At 52.5% G+C, this 19,175-nt stretch overlaps 7 protein-coding genes across 7 annotated transcripts; 4 read left to right on the top strand and 3 right to left on the bottom strand.

Annotated features, from left to right (window-relative positions):
* Positions 1–107: 107 nt before the first annotated feature.
* Positions 108–1,541, top strand: MGL_3341 (uncharacterized protein; the record flags this gene model as incomplete). The annotated part of the gene is made up of 1 exon (XM_001729254.1): positions 108–1,541. The coding sequence occupies one exon, from the start codon at positions 108–110 to the stop codon at positions 1,539–1,541; it is 1,434 nt and encodes a 477-aa protein (XP_001729306.1).
* Positions 1,542–1,695: 154 nt separating this feature from the next.
* On the bottom strand, positions 1,696–2,964 carry MGL_3340 (uncharacterized protein; the record flags this gene model as incomplete). The annotated part of the gene is made up of 1 exon (XM_001729253.1): positions 1,696–2,964. One exon carries the CDS (start codon positions 2,962–2,964, stop codon positions 1,696–1,698), a length of 1,269 nt encoding a protein of 422 aa, XP_001729305.1.
* A 1,278-nt stretch (positions 2,965–4,242) lies between these two features.
* MGL_3339 (uncharacterized protein) lies at positions 4,243–7,130 on the bottom strand (the record flags this gene model as incomplete). The annotated part of the gene is made up of 2 exons (XM_001729252.1): positions 4,243–4,648; positions 4,711–7,130. The coding sequence occupies 2 exons, from the start codon at positions 7,128–7,130 to the stop codon at positions 4,243–4,245; spliced, it is 2,826 nt and encodes a 941-aa protein (XP_001729304.1).
* Positions 7,131–9,668: 2,538 nt separating this feature from the next.
* On the top strand, positions 9,669–12,419 carry MGL_3338 (uncharacterized protein; the record flags this gene model as incomplete). Its single annotated transcript, XM_001729251.1, has 1 exon — positions 9,669–12,419. The coding sequence occupies one exon, from the start codon at positions 9,669–9,671 to the stop codon at positions 12,417–12,419; it is 2,751 nt and encodes a 916-aa protein (XP_001729303.1).
* Positions 12,420–12,605: 186 nt separating this feature from the next.
* MGL_3337 (uncharacterized protein) lies at positions 12,606–14,636 on the top strand (the record flags this gene model as incomplete). Its single annotated transcript, XM_001729250.1, has 1 exon — positions 12,606–14,636. The coding sequence occupies one exon, from the start codon at positions 12,606–12,608 to the stop codon at positions 14,634–14,636; it is 2,031 nt and encodes a 676-aa protein (XP_001729302.1).
* Positions 14,637–15,022: 386 nt separating this feature from the next.
* Positions 15,023–16,702, top strand: MGL_3336 (uncharacterized protein; the record flags this gene model as incomplete). The annotated part of the gene is made up of 1 exon (XM_001729249.1): positions 15,023–16,702. One exon carries the CDS (start codon positions 15,023–15,025, stop codon positions 16,700–16,702), a length of 1,680 nt encoding a protein of 559 aa, XP_001729301.1.
* Positions 16,703–18,234: 1,532 nt separating this feature from the next.
* On the bottom strand, positions 18,235–19,131 carry MGL_3335 (uncharacterized protein; the record flags this gene model as incomplete). The annotated part of the gene is made up of 1 exon (XM_001729248.1): positions 18,235–19,131. The coding sequence occupies one exon, from the start codon at positions 19,129–19,131 to the stop codon at positions 18,235–18,237; it is 897 nt and encodes a 298-aa protein (XP_001729300.1).
* Between the last annotated feature and the right edge of the window lie 44 nt (positions 19,132–19,175).

The raw sequence follows: 19,175 nt of genomic DNA, 5'->3' as shown, positions 1-19,175 counted from the left end.
CATCATCGACACTTCCTCCACCTGATACATCTTCCGGTTAGAGGCACCGATTCTCGACTTGGAGAACGAATCTTCATTCCCATATTTTCACGCGCCCCTAGCTTGTGATGCCGTATCATCGCCTAGGAGCCAGCTCATTCTTGCGCAAAGCTGCATTGCCACTTGTTCGGCAACGTGCATATGCAACTGGTGCTGCTGCTACTGATCCGGTGCAGATCACGACGCTGCCGAACCAAGTACGTGTGGCGACTGAAGCAACGCCGGGGCATTTCAGTGCGGTGGGTGTCTATATCGATGCAGGCTCGCGATACGAGCGGCCGTGGGTGCCGGGAGAGAGTGGTGTAAGTCATTTGCTAGACCGCATGGCGTTCAAAAGCACAAAGGGCCGCACGGCCGAAGACATGGAGCAGCTGATTCAGGCAGTCGGTGGCAACGTGATGTGCTCGTCGTCGCGAGAGACCATTATGTACCAGTCGTCGGTCTTCAACCAAGATATCCGGACAGTGCTGGACGTATTCGCAGACACGATCCAGAATCCCGTCATGGACGCAAATGAACTTGGTGTGCAGCGCGAAGCTACGGCGTGGGAAGTGTCGGAGATATGGAGTAAGCCAGAGATGATACTGCCCGAAATTGTGCATGCAGTTGCATACCAAAACAACACACTTGGCCATCCATTGCTATGTCCGATGGAGAACCTTGATATCGTGACCACGGACAATCTGCGTGACTTTATGCGGGCGTGGTATCGACCGGAGCGGCTCGTCGTCGCAGGTGTAGGCATGTCGCATGCCGATATGGTCGCACAAGCGACAGAGCTATTTGGTGGTATGCGTGCTGCCCCGCAGGACCCAGTGCTTGACATGCTTGGCAAGGAACGTGCACGTTACACAGGTGGCGAGCTGTTTATGCCCGATCCCTCGACAGAGTTCACGCATGTTTACGTTGCGTACGAAGGCATGTCGATCCATGATGATGACATCTACACGCTAGCGACAATGCAAATGTTGATCGGTGGTGGCGGCAGCTTTAGTGCAGGAGGCCCTGGTAAAGGCATGTACAGTCGTCTGTATACCAATGTGCTGAATCAGTTCCATGCCGTGGATCATTGTGCAAGCTTCCACCATTGCTATGCAGACTCTGGTCTGTTTGGCATTTCCGCGAGTGTGCATCCGAGCTTTAGCTCAACGATTCCGTACGTCATAGCACGCGAGCTTGAGCTATGTACATCAGGCAACTACCGAGGCAGTGTGACGAAGGCAGAGCTGGCGCGTGCAAAGAACCAGCTTAAGAGCAGTCTCATGATGGCGCTAGAAAGCCGCCTAGTGGAAGTGGAGGATCTTGGACGTCAAGTGCTTGTCCATGGCAAGAAAGTGAGCGTGCAGGAGATGTGTGCGGCCATTGACCGTGTGGATCTGGCTGCGCTTCATCGCGTAGCGAGGCGTGTACTTATGAATGGCAAGCCTAGCACTGTGGTTGTGCAAGGCGAGCTGGATGGCCTTGGCGACATTCGCGCTCTACTGTCGTCGCGTGGCATGTAGTCACGCTGCATGAACCATGTCACATCCGATGAAACAAACGGAACGGCGACGCGGGCTGCATATTCTAGCTGTTATCAAGATCATGATGATGATCGTTGACCGTTGGATAGATCGCACTATGTCTCAAATATTTATATAGGTATATTATACAATGTCATAGCTCGCCGCCGTGCCACGAGACAGGGGGGGGCATGAGTGATGCGGATGGCCGGTCCTTGGTCGGTGTAGGGGGCAGCGGTGCAATCGGCGCACACATAGACGCAGGCATCGGAGTGGGCATTGCCGGTGGAGCTGGCATGCAAGATGTAGACACAGGGATGGGTGATGGCGGAGGGAATAGCATGCCCAGCATGCGACCACGCGTCGAACCGGATGGGGGGGTCTCGGGCATAGGACTACTTAGGCCTAGGCCATCAGAGAACGGATCACTGGGGAACGAGGGCGTGGCAGCGACATCACTGGGCGTCGTGGCACCAGGCCAGTACGAGGTAGCTGCGTGGCGTGCTGCGCCATGTGTCGCAAATGTAGGCGATTCAGGCGCCCACATGTGGTTCTGCGCGGACCTCGCATTTGGTGCGCCAAGCATGGAACAAGGCGACGACTGTGCGAGAAAGCTGGAAGGTGTGGATAACCACTCGGGCTGTGTGGACGGTGCAAAGTGCCGGCTGGGTGTGACCATATCAACAAGCGCTGCTGGGCGCGGCGATGGCGACGGCGTCCGAGGCGCTTCCGGAGGTTGCATCACAGGAAGGACAGAGTCCAAGGTATCATCCAGGCTTAGGATGGGACTGGGTGCCAATGACAAGGTCGAAGAGCGCAGCTTGGCGTGTGCATGCAAGCCATCATGAGTAGGATGACCATGCATGGGCGAGCGAATGCGACGATTCTGAGAAACAGGTGCCGAAGGAGAGTGCGCGATGACGGCTCGCTCATTGTAACAGTCATCACATACCCACTCATGCATCGGCAGCTCATCCACATGACGAACACCCACGCATGCGAGATGCAGCCATCGTGCACAAGCGTCGCATTGAACCACTTCCATGTGCAGCTCGGTGAATCCACAGCGACATGCCATTCTCGGCGTACTGCCGCTAATTGTGAGCGCATACATGGTTGAAGCGATGCGCCGGCGCCGTTGTGCTGTTTGCTTCGTCCCACGAAGCACACGCGCCCCATCGAAGCCAATCCACATGTCATCGAAGTGCGCCGATGCGCGCTTTGGATAGGGTTGACCCCTGCTTCGCTCACGAAGGCATTTGGCCATCATGGGATGCAAAATTCGCGCTGGTGCATACGCCGCCGAGGGGCGGATCTGGTGCATTGTCCGTATGGACAGTGTTATGTTTGACGCCATCATGAGCGATCTCCCTAGTGACTCTGCTGACGATGCCGACGCTATCATCATCATCACCATCATCATCGCGAGCAAGCCATTGAGCAACAAGTGCATGTCGCTGTTGTAGCTGTCGTGCATCTTGTGGTGCGGAAGGCATGAGGGACAAAGCCATGTGGGGGGCTTGAGTATCAGGCGGCGCAGGGAACTGCTGGCTGCATGGCACCAGAATGCGGCCCATGCCCTCAACCCAGACAGGCCGCACACGCGACGCGGATGACGTTGCGGACAGAGCGAAGGGTGCCAGAAGCTTGTCGATCGAGCAGGTGCCTTGCTTGCGCGCCCCGACGTCACCAGGCTGAGGTTGGGTCTCGTTATCATGAGCTTGCTTCGAAGCAGCAGGAAGCCCGCTCTTCATGACGACGCAAGCGTGATGCGAAGCAGATGCATGGAGCGCGTACTGAGTACGCCCGCACACACTGGCGCCGACTTTTGGCCGGTGGCGGCGCTTTGGGCGAGACCTGCTCACACCAGCGACAGATGACGAAGCTGGGGCACATATGGGCTGTGGTGGAAGGAGCTCAAGCGAGGCTGTCCTCTCCTTACAAGGAACGGCGACATCACTTCTACGTGACGTCGTCTTTGCCGCTCCAGCCTCCTCCGTCAACAAGGACATCCTGCATTTTGATCGTCTCGACGAACGGCCTCGCACAGGTCGTGAAGGTGCTAATGGTGAAGAGGCCGTGGCCATGGCAGCTTTCACACCTGTGTTAGTTCGATGACTGCCTGTGCTCGGCGGTGGACTGGTGCCAAAGATTGCCGTGCGAGAGAAAACCAAGAGGCTCTGTAGGAGGCCAAGAGCTTTTGTCGCAGTGCCACACGCACACACAGACACACACACAGGCGTTCTAAACCACTGGCTGAAATCACGAAAAATTTGGATGTTCCTATATGTACAAGGGGGCCTGCCAGGTTCACCACAGAGTAGAGCGTGCGGCCCTGTCTGCTCCCAGCAGGCAATGTGAGGAACGAGCCAACCATTGAATGCCCAAATCTCTACGCGCAACGCGCGAAGTGAACTCCACACGTCCTCCTTGCATTGAGGCTCAAATTATGTCATCGTGGGTATCTTGAACCACACCTCCGTGCGCGCAAGAAGCACGGCACAGCTCGGTCGGCAAAATTCCTGGCTGGGTTACCAAGCTGACTCGGTTCGTTGGCTGGGTGGAGGCATTACCGTGCCCTCTATTGTAGAAGAAAAAAAAAACTCGCCCACTGCCACGTTCCCCCAACGAATGTAAGGTTAGGATGAATGGGCATTCTCGAGCATTTCTCGCAATACAGGCGGACATATCAGACATGCAACTAAGCACCTGACGAGGAGCCTGTAGTAGGCGGCGGCATCGTCGAGACGCGATCGAGTGTAGTCTGCAGGTGTCGAATACGTGCTTCATCGCGCGCTGCGCGCTCTTTCGAGCCAGCTCGCTCCCGCTTAACACGCTCGTCAGCCTCCTTGCACCGCCGCTCCAGCTCACGAATCCGCACCGACAGCTGTGCTGGTGTCGTAGGCGTCGGTGTCGCGGCTGGCGCCTCTTTCAGTCGAGCAAGCTGGTGCTCAAGATCGCGGTTCGTCCGATGCAGCTCAGCCAGCTCATATTCCTTGTCTAGCACACGCCGGCGCCATTGCGCTTGCTTCTCAGTAGCTGCACGAATCGAGCGCTCAATACGCTCCAACTGGCTCCAGCGCGCTTCCTGATGTCGTCTCACATCGCTAATGTGGCATGTTAGTCTTCACTCACATGACCATGAGGCGGCCCCAGTAATCCAACGTACGCTAGTTTATGTAGATGTTCTTTCTCCATGGCACTCGAGCGCTGTACAAACCATGCTTGCACATTTGACAGACGTCGCAATCGCTGTGTGAGCTTGTCGTGGAAGGCATGGAAGTTTGTATGCACGAGTCGCGACTCGCCAGGCGCCATGTCATCCTGCAATGCGCGTGCCAATGTATCGAACACGGCCATCAATAATGCGTTCCGTTCAGCAAGCTGAATACGTGCACCTGTGTCTGAGCCACGCACTGAAGATCCACCATTTCCTGTGCGCGGCGACGACAAACCCCTGTGCTGCTGCTGCTGCTGCTCCCTCATCCTCTCCATCTCGTGCTTCGCTCCGTCTAGTGCCCGCTGCACAGATTCAAGTCGATCTTGCGCACCAAGACGTGCGCGAGTCTCAGACTGCAGTGAGTTCGCCATCTCACGCATTTCTGCTCGTAAGCGCGTCACTTCGTCTTGTGCATCGTGCCAAGCACTAAGCTTCTCATTCAAGTCATCTGTCAGCCTGTCCAGCTCGCGCTTATGGTGCGTGTTCACTTCATCCATCTGCCGTTGCGAGACTTGCTCACTCGTCCTGAGTGTCTCCTGTAGTCGCTCCATGGCTTTTGTGTGCTGCTGCTTGTCCTGCCGCAGCTGAACAAGCTGCGACTCCAGTGACTCAATCAGTGTGTCTTTCGTGGCAATCGCACGGCGTGTCTGTGCCTCGTTCGTATCATAGCGCTGTGACCAGTTGGTATCTGCTCGCTCACGAGCATGTTCTTCGTCTTTCAGATCCTTTACAAGCTCAACTAGCTTCGCATTCAGTCGCGCATTCAGATCCTCTAGGTTCATTCGTTGCGTCGCTTGCTGTTCCATCGTCGCGTGCAGCTCCTCTGCCTGAGCTGATGATATCGCTAGCTTATCCTGCAGGGCTGCTATGCGACTCTCTTGAACGGAGCGTGCATCCTCCAGCTCGCGCGCCAGCTGCGCTACACGTGTGTGTAAGCGCTGCGCATCTGCCAAGGCCGCCTCCTCAGAGGCTCGACGCATCTCAAGCTGTCGCTGAAGATCCGTTGCAGTTGCTTCTGCTGCTTCCACATGGCCCTCCAGCCGATCCATCTCGCCCTCCTTCTCCGCGACGACAAGCCGTTCAGCCGCCAGAGCATCCTGGAGTGAACAAATCGTCTCATGTTGTTCTTCCAGCTGCTGCTGAAATTGCGCCGTCTGATGTGGGTTATCGCTGGGCATCCCTTGCTCCAGTTGTGCCTGTGCGTCCGCTAGTTCTGCACGAAGATCCTGGATCATGTTGTCTCGATGCTGGATGGCTTCGTGCAAGTCGGGCGACTCGTTCAAGCGCATAGCATCCAGCTCATCATGCATTGCATCACGTTCTTCCTTTGCTGCATGTAGCAATCTCTCTAGCCGGTGAATCTGGTGCTCATGATCAGCACACACCTGTCGACCTGTGTTCGCGCATGCCGCTTCGGCTTGTCGCGCGCGCTCTTCAGCGGTACGCAGCTGTTCTTGAAGGACATCCAACTCCGACATTTTGGCCTCCCAAGACTTGACCTGGCGGTTGACGGTCTTGAGTGCCTGATCCTGGCTCTTGACAAGCTCGTTCATCTTCTGCAATCGGCGAACGTAGCCGAGTTTCTCCTGACGCAGAGTGATCACTTCAGCGCCCACATCCTCAGGCGACATATTCCGACGATGAAAGTCTACTTCAATTTTCAAATCGTCTCGTTCAGCAGTGAGCTGATCAATTTTTTGGAGTGTCGACTTGATCGAAATGCCTGCGGCTGTCCGACGGCGCATTTCTTGCACACCCCAGTGGCCTGTTGACGCAGATTCGTTGGCTGGTCCATCTACTTCATCATCTTCATCGAGAAACTCCAACGCACCCCGACTGCGACCTAGCTGACTAGCGCCCAGTGACGCTGATAAGGAAGACTCTTCGTTCTGTGTCGCGGACGTGTCGTTAGCCACAGGTGTGGCAGTGACAGAATGGGCTGTTGCATCATTCTCCTGCATTAAGGTATTTGACTTTGTTGCCTTCATTCTTGGTGTTGCTCCCTGATTGTTGCTTTCTGAGAGCAATAGCGACAGGGAATGGCGTTTGGGCGTGTGTCGGTGTGATGGCTCCTGATCTGCGTTGACGCCATCCGCTTTGCCATCCACGCCACTATGCTCAGGCATTTGCTCCGAAATCATCGGAGAACCACCGTTGGTAGACGTATGCATACCATTTGCCGGTGATAGTAAGGCTTGTGCGGATGACGTAGGTGCGGGACTCACGTCCAACGACGTGGACGAATCCAAGCCCCGCACAGCATCGGTTGCAGCAGGGTATGTCGTGACACTCTGGTCAACTGACGCATCCTCTGCATGCTGCTGACCACTCTCAAACAATGCCTGGAGTGCAGCGAGCCTTTGCGACATGATACGGATCCCTGAAGACGATCGGCTCACGCCGACGTGTTGCTTAGCTGCCACAAAGAACTACAACACCCACACACACAGACACACACACGCGCCCTTTCGCTCAGACGCGTCAAGCCCCAAGCACGCTTAGGTCACGTGACATAACCCCTCGCTCGAGGTGGCTCGCAGGCGGCGGTCAGGTGGGTAGGAGTAGGGAAAGGGGGATGGTTATGGTATGCGACATGAGGCGGGCACGGTATAATTCTTCCGACGCATTTGAGCGGGAACAATTGTTTCCATGATGCTACATGGGTTCGAACCCAGGAGAAGACAAAGGTGCACAAGCAGAAGAACACTTATGCCAAGCATCATCGACCTATATTGATAAAATCTCTTGTTTTAGAAAAATCAGAACAGGTTGAATTTGGCCATCATACATGTATATATGAGAGCATGGACTCGACCATGGGCTACGATGAACGCAGCATGTAGTGTTGGATATAGATTCCAAACAAAGAGTGATTTAAGAGGAAGCGGAATCGGAAATTACTCCTCGTCTTCACCACCTTCCGTCATGTACTAAAGCGAGGGTTAGCCTTCAATTCTAGAAGCATGGATTGGTGCACCAAGACCTGAAAGTGGTGTGGATTTGTTGTCCAAATCAGGTCCAGGTCCACAAGCGTTGCTTGGCGAAAAATTAACCACATACCCTATCACGAATGTCTTTCCATTGCCTCTGCTCGAAGTGTTAGACAAATCCGCTCATAACGAAGCCTTAATTGATACGAACTCCCCTGTTATTGTAGTCCCACCATTTATTCGCAAGCGTGTCGAAACCGATACCAAAGCCAAAGGCAGCTGTGAAGATGGTACCCACGCTGAATTAACCAATGTGCCAAGTGCGCCGCGGCAGACACGCGAGCACACATACGCACACATGTTAGTATGCACATGATTCTTTTATCCTAGTCTCTTCTGACATACTAGATCGAGTTGCGTTTCACGAAGGTGTTGTACAATGAGTTCGCAAGCGACATGGTGTCCTATAGATAATTCAGGATGCTTGGCGACTACAAGTCGCCACGGCTCTCACCGGACCCGTCCGGAAAGTGTCTCACGTGACCCATGCTTCTGGCACTGGGCTGGCCAGATCTAGTCCTGGTGCAAGGAGCCACCAGTGCTTTTGAACCACTGTAACGTCGCGCGGTCAGTATACGTGTACACGATCTTGAGCGTACCTTCGGGAATTTGCGCTTTGCACGCGCATCCTGCACATCAGATGACGCATTGCTACTAGTCGGCGGACGGACAGACGGTACTTGAGAGCCTGCGTATGGTTGCGGCGTTGGTATATCACGTGCCTTGGATGCATACTCGAGCTTAAGGGGCGCTGGTATATGTTCGGCTGGACGTAAGATCTCTGGACGTGTCCCATGCAACTGCAAACCTACCATTTTTGCTCGGGTCGCTCCATCGGATTCCCAGCACGGCAGCTGGTGCAAAGCCTAGAGCGCGTAGTGTGTGTGACTTTGAGCTCGGTGCGCGAGGGAAGTCGCGTCGCGGTGGTGACTGAAATAGCAAGTAGGGTCCATGTTGTCCTTCTGCCAACACACTGTCAACAAAGTCATAGACATCCAGAATAGTTGATGCGTGGGGGAACACGCTTTCAATCTGCGTGCGGTCTGAAAATCGGACACGAATACGTATCGTTTCGAACTGCTTCTTTGTCTTCCCATGATCTCTATCGTATTTAGCACGCATAGCACTGGTCATGAGTGGTGCATTAGGCCCATGCCGCCCTGATATTGCGTCCGCAAACGCTACACGCAGTTCTGCTGGTGTCGGCTCGAAGTCATCTGATTCAGGCGGCGGTGTCGCTGAATGATCGGTAAGATTTCATCACAACGTACCGTATGCACGACTCGAAGGTGCACGGTATACAGTAACAGGCGAATTCGGCTGCGACGTGCTCATCGTGCGCCGCCCGACGATGTGGGATTTTTTCTTTTGGGCGCTCCAAAGGGGCTGTAGGACTTTGGGCGGAGGGGTCTGAGCATCTGGGCGTATGCGAGTGACATGACGTAAGCGCTTGTTCCACCTAGTCGTTAAGGCGCACGAGCCCAAATCCACCTGGGCCACAAGCTTCCTTTCTTGGCTTGCGAAACGACCGCCACCTCGCACGACTGCCAGAATGCACGTCTGGCTGGCAGAAGCAAGCGGTCAGCAGCAAACATTGCTTGTTTCGAAGTATGAAGTGGGAAAATATGAGCAGGGACATGAAAGCACGGATGTGCTGGCATTCTCGGTGACGGATGGACGATGCACATTGACGTTTATTGATGCTGAAAAGATTGAGTGGTCGAGTCTGCGGCGGCTATCACCCGCTTCGATGCCACTTCATGGGATTCTTGGTCTACTTTCCATAGGAAAAGGTACGTATGGACCGATGAGAACGAAAACTGGAGGTTCGGGTGTGAAGACCAAGGAAACATGAAACTTACCTGTGAAGATATTTTTCTCGCTGCAGTCTCTTCAGCGGAATATGTGGGCGAGATCATGCCCGGACAACATATTCAGCGAGTGCGGAACGTCTCGTTTTTTTGTCTGACGCGCCGACTTCCGAATGATATCGCACTTGCTCAAGGCATGGTCGATGCGTCAGAGACGAGCTCATCGACTGACGACCCGTGTGCGGCAATTCGAAAGTATATGACGGCTGGCTCTTTTTATTTCTCACGTGGACCGTACGATATCACGCAGCGTGTGCAGACACACGGAACAACGCCTGGTCTCTTTCATGCCCAGTTCCTGTGGAACGCGTCCATGATGGAGCCGATCGAGACGTTTGTCTCTCGACTAGAGGCGCATCGAAAAGAAGCTCTGGAGTGCGATCATTTTTTCCTGTACGTAATCCAAGGGTATGTGGGCGTGCAAACAATTCCATCGGTGATTCCATGTCGACTTGCGGTCGTAAGTCGCCTCAGCTCAAGTCGAGCTGGTACGCGGTTCAATGCACGTGGGATTGATGATGAAGGAAACGCCGCAAACTTTGTCGAGACGGAAACGGTTCTGGTTGCTGATGACGTCGTGTTTGCCTTTACACAGGTGCGTGGCTCCGTGCCTGTATTCTGGGAGCAGCAAGGTCTACAGGCCCTTAATACACGCATACAAATCACACGCACCGGTGCCGCTTCGCTCCCAGGATTTCTCTCACACATGGATCAGCTGTTTGATGAGTATCGGCGCGTATTTGTGCTTGACCTTCTCGGCACCCGCGATGTGGAAACAACACTCGCTCAGGCATACGTCCAACATTTGCGTGCGATCTACGACACACGTCCTGTCAAGTATCATAACTTTGACTTTCATGGCGTCTCGAAAGCGATGGGTGGGATCGAGGGTGTGAAGACGGAGCTCGATCGGCTCAACAATGTCCAGACACAGCGCCAGTACAATCGGTATGCACTCCTATACCACGGCAAGGTCTTGGAGAGACAAACGGGCGTGTTCCGCATCAACTGTTTCGACTGTCTAGACCGCACGAATGTCGTGGAAGGCATGCTATCACATGCAGCGCTCCGCGACTTTTTCCGCGAGCTCAAGTACAACAACCGATCGGTCCCCACACTGGAAAAGATTAGCGCCGAGACAAGTATGCCTAATGCGATTTGGCAAGCACACCGAGAACTTTGGGCTAACAACGGCGACGCGCTCTCGGTCATTAGCACAGGCACAGGCTCCCTCAATTCCAACTTTATGCGCACTGGCACGCGCAAAGGCCTTACGGGTCTTTTGAGCGATGCAGCAAAAAGTGCGAGTCGCATGTACGTCAACAATTTTCAGGACCAGTCGAAACAAGAGGCAATCGATACGCTGCTGGGCGCACGAAGCGGTCAGAGACGTATTGAACTATACGATCCACGGTACTCGCGAGTCTCCGAGGCTTTAGAGCGACGCTGGGCTGAGTATGCAAGCGTACACAGCATGAACGTGTTTGTTGGGACATACAACGTGTGCACACGGGCACCGCAAGGGCTGGATATGCGCTCTTGGCTGTGCCCCTCGACGTATCATCAGGCACCAGCCGATATTGTTGCAATTGTATTGGAAGAACTCGTGCCGCTCAATGCGCAGCAACTCCTGCAGTCAGCAAAAGAGGAGCTCGAATCCTGGAAGTTGGCTGTAACCCGGACACTTGAAAGTACAGGCGTCCAATACGAACTGCTTCGCCATGAGCTCCTTTTTGGCACCGCGTTGCTTGTGCTTGTGAAAAGCGATGTGTTGCCGCACGTTAAGAATGTCGAGGGTACAACCAAAAAGACAGGCTTCCGAGGCATGAGTGGGAACAAGGGAGGCGTCGCTGTGCGGCTCGATTTGTTTGACACGAGTGTGTGTTTCGTCGGCTCGCACCTGCCATCGGGCGCGAGCAACTATGAGGATCGGAATGCTGACTATGCGGCAATTGAGCGCAACCTCGTGTTTATGCGTGGCCGGACCATCGAATCGCATGATCACATCATTTGGGCGGGGGACTTGAACTACCGTATTGGAAATCTAAGCCCTGAGGATGTGCGCGACTTTGCTTCACGTAAGGTTTTGGCACCACTGCTGGAGGGCGATCAGCTCACACATGCACGCAAACTGGGCGATGCGTTTCCGAACTATGACGAGGCACCCATCCAATTCCCTCCAACGTACAAGTACGATATCGGCTCCGACATATACGACACGTCTGAGAAGCTGCGACCACCCGCATGGACAGACCGCATCCTGTTCAAGTGCAAACTTCCGTCGCTTTATGTGCGCACACATGGCTACGATTGTGCGCCAATCCGCGTGAGTGACCACCGCCCTGTCTATGTGCACCTCGAACTGGGCATCTGTACACTGGATTCGGCTCACCGCGATGAAATTTATGAATCGCTTGTGAACGATATGAAGGAACAAAGTGAAAAGCATGGTGATGAAATAACTCGCACACTTCTGCCACCACCCTCAACTGACACACAGCAATGGTGGAACAAGGCGACTGATACTCCGCTGTCCTCAACGCTCGGCGATGATAAAGTGCGGGGAAATCCCTTCTTGCTCGCACAGACTGGGACCGCAGCCCCTACGACCACACCAGTATGTTCAAAAAAGGAAGAAGTGGACGTGGCTGCCTCTGGCACGAGCCCGACGGCAAACACCCCGTTGTCACCACCAAAATCTCGCCGGTCCCCGCCACCAATTCCTGCTCGTTCTGCTGCTACTGTTGCTGCTGCTCCACCGATTCCCCCACGTCCAAATCCTCCTCCACCCCCTTGAGGCAGGTCCACGTGAACCTGCGTATGACCAAAATTTAGACATAGAGCTCGGATGCATGCGAGTTTGGTGAGTGTAAATAAGCGCGGCATAGAAATGCCAGGTCTGCCTGACTACTCGAAGGTTGCACGGTCCAGATTTCGGTACAGTTTCCAGTTTGGACCGACACATACTCAACTCAGTGGTATGATGCGGCCCGTTGTACCTCCTTTGATGCACCAAGCATTGCGCTCTTCTTTCAAGCAGCCGTATTTGCCTGGCCGCCATGGCATCCTCATGAAAAGTCATCGATTTTCCAGCTCTATTCGGCGTGACTCCATCGGAAAAAAGATCTGGCAGTTCCGTTCAGTACGCTACCCGGTCTATGCGGTCGGCTCGATTATATTCACGATCACAGCTGCTGTTTCTGGACTGCTTTTGTATGACTCCATGACGTACCACAAAGTGTCGATTCAAGAGCCAGTGCAGACGATGCCTCTTGATCACGTTCGCGGCGGGCCGGACAACCGACCGATTCTCCCGCGCTTTGTTGATCCCGAAACGCACGAGGAGTTGAAGACACAACAAGCCAAAGAGCGACTTGTGATTGTTGGCGGTGGATGGGGGGCCGTTTCATTGCTGCGCTCTCTGGATCCCGACACGTATGACGTGACGGTAGTCAGCCCGACCAATTACTTCCTCTTTACACCGCTTCTTCCTGCCGTAACGGTCGGCACCGTAGGCACAAGTTCCGTGGTTGAATCGCTTCGTCGTATCCTACAGCGGTGCCATGGCCAGTTTGTACAGGGTGCTGCAAGGAACGTGCACCCACACGACAAGCTGGATGCAAACACCCTACAGCTGGCTGAGAATGCGCGTGGTCTGCTGGAAGTCGAAGTGATCTCGGATCAATGGGACGGCGACGTTCAGGCGAAGCACAAAGTAAACGAGAAGTCGCTGATCTATGTGCCATACGACAAGCTGGTTATCGCTGTGGGTTGTGTCACTAATGATTTCGGCGCAAAGGGTCTGGAACATGCACACCGATTAAAATGCATGAGCGATGCCATGTCACTTCGAAAGCACATCCTTGAGAACTTTGAACGCGCCTCGCTACCCACTACAGCGGAAGAGGAGCGCAAGCGTCTCCTGTCGTTCGTGATTTGTGGTGGTGGTCCTACCGGTGTGGAAGTTGCGGCAGAAATCTTTGATTTGATCCACGAGGACATCCACAAGTATTTCCCATCATACCTGCCTCACGAGGCAAACGTGCATCTTCTGCAACACCCATCGCATATTCTGAATACATACTCAGAAAAGATCTCAGAGTTTGCTGAGGAGCGCTTCCGCAAGGAAAAATTGAACGTCGTGACGAATGCGCATGTTGACGAAATCACGCCAACAAGTGTCACTTACACGCTGACGAACCCACTTACAGAGACACAAGAGAAGTGCACCGTGCCCACTGGATGCACAGTCTGGTCCGCTGGCGTCAAGATGAACGATTTCACACATTTACTCTCGACGACACTCCCGAACCAGGGCCATCGACATGCACTCAAGGTGGACTCCCAGTTGCGTGTGCTCGGAACGGAGCCCGGCACAATTTACGCCGTCGGCGATGCATCAACGATCGATCGAGACATTCGGGGTTACGTCGTGGACAATTTCGCCAAGTTTGACAAGGACCACGACGGAAAATTGAGTGTCGCGGAATTCGGCCAGTTGATCAAGGTGCTCCGCCAGCGATTCCCAATCGCGAGTCACCAGCTGAAGAACGTGCGCCAACTGTTTATTCAGTACGACCACAATCGCGACCATGTGATGAGCTCTCATGAAGTGATCGACCTTGTTATGGATGCTACCAAGCACATGACTTCTTATCCACCCACCGCTCAGATCGCTGCGCAGGAAGGCAGGTATCTGGGCCGCAAGTTGAACGTGTATGGCAAGCTGAAAGCCCAACAAAAACTACCAGACGTTAAGCCCGACGCACTCGACGACATGATCTATAAGCCGTTCAAGTTCCACAATCTCGGTAGCATTGCGTACTTGGGTAATGCGGCGGCATTTGATTTGCCTCTACCGGAGCCTTTCAAGACCTTCTTCGGTGGCATTGTCGCCATGTACGCCTGGCGCAGTGTGTACCTTTCGGAACTCGTGTCCCTTCGAACACGTGCTCTTGTATTAGGTGATTTTATTAAACGCGAATTGTGGGGTCGTGATGTGTCGTGGCTTTAAATGGCTGATTTTAGACGCGTGTGCATTTCCGCGGGGAAAGTTTCGTGACCGGCCGGCACTCACATTAGGTGCATGGCATAAATGCAATCCGCGCGCATATGGCGTGCTGGATGTCGTCTAATTGCACACATATGCGCGCAGTTAATCGATTCATTTTTGGTTGGTCAGACTTAGTTTTCGCCTTCATTTCATGTGCCTTTCAGACGCGAAAGAAAATAGAGTATGTGAAACAGTGCGTCCCTCATGGCTGTAAGTGCTGCAAGACGGTGACGAACAGTGTAGACCCAGTTCTTGTTGCTAGCACGCAAGTCACCACCCCCTTCTGCCTGAATTTTGTGTCTGTCGGCAAATAGCGACATATTTCACCTTATTACCTCCTTCGACTGATGTCTATCATCGCTGAAGAGGTTTCTGATACAAAGCCGCCACCGGCATTGTCGTCGTTTGCGTCAGTACATCTTCCCGAGTCAATGCAGTCATCGAAGCCGTTGCATTCTGACGTCCAAAGCGATGCGCTGCAAATAGACCCCAAGTCTGGCGTAAAGCGTGGTCTCAAAAACCGCCATCTAAGCATGATGGCTTTGGCCGGTATCATTGGTCCTGGTCTTCTTGTCGGTGCAGGAGGTGCTTTAGCAAAAGGTGGGCCTGCATCCATTATCATCGGGTTCGGCGTCGTTGGGATCATCGCGTATTCTGTCATGCAATCTCTGGGTGAACTCACGACTATATTTCCTGATGGTGGTGCTTTTTTGCAGCTGGCCGATCGCATGGTTGACCGGGCATTCGGCTTCGTTGTCGGCTGGAATTACTTTATTGTATGGGCTGCTGTCCTTGCTAACGAGTACAACGTTATCACCTCTGTGCTTGTTTTTTGGAGTGACAAAGTGCCTCAGTGGGGCTACTTTTTGATTTTTTGGTTCGCATTCTTGGCTTTCCAGATGCTTGGTGTCGAGAGTTTTGGCGAGGCTGAATTCTGGCTTGCCCTCGTCAAAATTCTCGGCCTTGTCGCATACTTTATCTTTTCCATCGTGTACGTGTCGGGTGGTGTCAATGGCGATGCAGTTGGCTTCAGATACTGGAATAACCCTGGAGCTTTCGGTGAACACGGATTCCGTGGTGTCGCATCCGTGTTCATTTTCTGCGCTACATTCTACGCAGGGATTGAGTCTGTCTCTGTTGCTGCCACCGAGACCCGTAATCCACAAAAGGCCGTTCCTTCTGCCATTCGCCAGGTGGTCTGGCGAATTCTCTTCGTCTACCTCGGAAGTGCATTTTTTTTCGGCCTTACATGCCCCGCCAACGCTCCGGGCCTTGTAGCGCAAGATGGCGCACTCCAGAGCCCTATGACCATTGCTATTCAACACGCTGGCTGGACCGGCGGCGTTCATCTGATCAATTCATTTATCCTCGTGACATGTTTGTCCGCTGTCAACAGCTCAATTTATATTGGGTCTCGAACTGTCTTGTACATGGCCCAGAATAAGAAAGCGTTCAAATTCCTCGGTTATACGAATTCTCGTGGCGTACCTGTGTTCGCCGTGATTCTTATTAATGCTGTGGGCGCTATTTCAATGATGAATGTTAGCACAGGCGCGAGCAAAGCGTATTCCTACATCGTCAATTTGTCCGGTGTATCGACATTTATTGTATGGGCGGCGATTTCATTTATGCACTTACGATTCCGCCGAGCTATGCGCGTACAAAATCGAAGCTTGGATGAGCTCCCATTCAAATCCCTATTGTTTCCATGGATCGCTATATTTGGCTTCGTACTCAGCGTTTTTCTGGCTCTTGTTCAAGGGTGGACGACATTTTCTCCTTTTGATACTGGCGACTTTGTGGACGCATACATCTTGATCCCTGTGTCTCTGGTTGGTTATATTATTTACAAATTTGTGTACCGCACAAGATTTTGGCGCGCGCGAGAAATTGACCTTGACATTGGTCGCCGGCAAGACTTGGACTCTTTTTCAAGTATAATTAGTTTCGAGACACAGGATGATTTAAACCAAGAGGTGGCGCAGGAAGATGCGAATTATTCTGTTGAAAAGCAGCAACAAGCATGATATTTAACTCTCTCTTCGTGTATAGTATTGGGCTCGTGTTTTCAGTTCGTACATTTGGTATATATACATATGGTTGTATTTTTGAATTGTCACATTGTGTTGTATCAAAAATAAGCACACACTTTCTTTGGCTCTTGTCGTTTCTCGACATGTTAGCACATGGCAGTGCACTTGTTACTCGCAGGTTCACAATGTGCTCTTTACATACATCCAGGCTCGGGTATAGCATTAGGCAATGAGTTTTGTCAGAAATGCATTTGAGATACTACAGAATGTACAGCAAACTGCTCGTAAAATTGTCCGGATTCAAGTAGCCATGAGACAGTTAGCGATATATCCGTAGACCATAAATATTTGCGCAGCTTCGACATTTTATAACCATCTCACTTGTAGTACTATCGATCAAATAGTTTGGGAAAGATTGCCTTTTGTGATCAACGACATGAAATATCAAGGCATGTTTGCACGTATAGATAACTTCGCTATGTTACCGTGATCGAATAGATGGAGCGATGTGATTTACCGCAGCTTTATTCGGCTCATCCAAGTTACATGCACTGCCTGCAACCTTTTTAGTTAGAATATGGAGCGAACTTCGCTGATGCTCGCTTAGGACATCTCGATTTCTTGCAATTAACGCAGGACTGAAGCTAGACCACACATCCAACGAACTAAAACATGTAGGATGCTGGGGGACCTTCAGCCAGCCACACGTGCCAGTGCCATGCGCCAAGTTGATCGCCTTTGTTCGGCAGAGGAAGTTCCCCACTACATAAATTCCTTGAAATTCAGGTTCACAAATGTGGAACTTGTATAGAAATGTTACTGCGAAACAAGTTGCTCCAGCTATAAAAGTTTAATAAGATACATAAATCTGCGTCATTAACGATAGAGACCAGGACTCAGGCTAGTCTAGCACCGCCACAGTATTTCGAGGGAACGATGGGAGTATGCCTGGGCAAACAGGTTAACCCCGACTAACTGTTCAGATAAATAAAATACGATATAAATATTACCAGCTCAAACATTCGCCAAAAATTGGTGACCTTATGGTGTTACTCGATCAAGGAGCTCCAGCGTAGCGATCGGAAATCACATGGTTGTGAATACTCTGATTGTCTTATCCGAATAGGTAGGGTGCTGAAGACGGTTTCCCATCGATGTTTGCGTGCATCCTCTATATGAGTAAAAAAATTCAGCGCAAATTACCATCCCAAGTAGCCCAAGTACTGATTTCGCCCGTTATCGAAGCGGGCTCACAGTAATAGTGGTAAGAATCAGCAACCTGGCATCGATTGCAGGATTTTCTCGACGTGGAAACCAATCTGGAATTTTGAATAAGTGGCACGCATGCAGCCCAAATAGTGGTACGTGCGCCACGTACGCTCGGTTAGCAAAACTCCAACACAAGCACGAATATATCCATTTCTCAAATTCTTTATAACAAGGTATAAATTCTCGCCTTTGCCAATATTTAGATGTGAAAAAATTATATTTACGTTGTAAGTATGAAGCTGAGCGCCATTATGATTCTATTCAATCTTATACACCAATTTTTCCCCTGACACTTTATTGTGGCGCATGCGGTCAAGTCCGCTCAGAATACCAGACAGGCCACCCGTCTGAGGGCTTGTGCGGTTCGGCTTCACCAGGCCAGACGACAGCAAGCGATAGTACAGACCGTCCTTTCCTCTGCAAACGTGAACAATGTATTTCGCGTCATCCGGACAGTAGTACGGTTTGAATTCAGCCGAAAAGGTCCGAATTCCCATGCAAGAAACGCTTGGAAGAAGAAAAAGCGTGCACTTGGCCATAGGGTTGGCCTCCGTCACAGTGCCATGGTCAAATGGAAGAAGCGACACAATCTTACCAGCCTCCGTCTTGCTCATCGAAGCGGCGCATGCAGCTTGCGACCCATTCATCGAGTATGTGTCAAACGCATACTTGAGATCTGGGTGCGCCTCGGCAATGCGCTTCGGCGTCTCGCTGTTCGAGTACTCATACAGCTCCGACGCACCAAGCGACTTCAGCCAATCGAGATGCTTCGCCGACGCTGTCACAATCACATAGGCACCAATAGCACGGGCCATCTGAATCACAAACTGGCCTACCGACGAGGCACCCGACCACACAAGCACCTTCAGCTTCGGATCCACCGGCGGAAGTTCGGTTCCACTTGGCTCTGGCAAGCCGAGTTGCTTGTTCTGGAACAGTCCAAAAAGAGCTGTTATGCCAGCTACGCCGAGACCAGATGCCTCCTCATCCGACATCGAGTCTGGCACCGCCACAACGTACTCTGGCGTCGTCACAACGTACTGGGCGAACCCTCCGACGCCAACTTCCCAGCCACCGTGGACGGTACCTGCAACGCGATCGCCAACCTTGACACTCGAACCAGCGTCCGGAGCCTTTTCAATCACGGTGCCCATGAAGTCACACCCGAGTGTCGTACCTTCTTTGCCGTAGAAGTCCA

This window comes from Malassezia globosa, assembly GCF_000181695.2.
Source record: "Malassezia globosa CBS 7966 chromosome Unknown mgl_sf_9.1, whole genome shotgun sequence".
Classification (NCBI taxonomy): domain Eukaryota; kingdom Fungi; phylum Basidiomycota; class Malasseziomycetes; order Malasseziales; family Malasseziaceae; genus Malassezia; species Malassezia globosa.
This window is presented reverse-complemented; position numbering and strand designations above follow the sequence as displayed.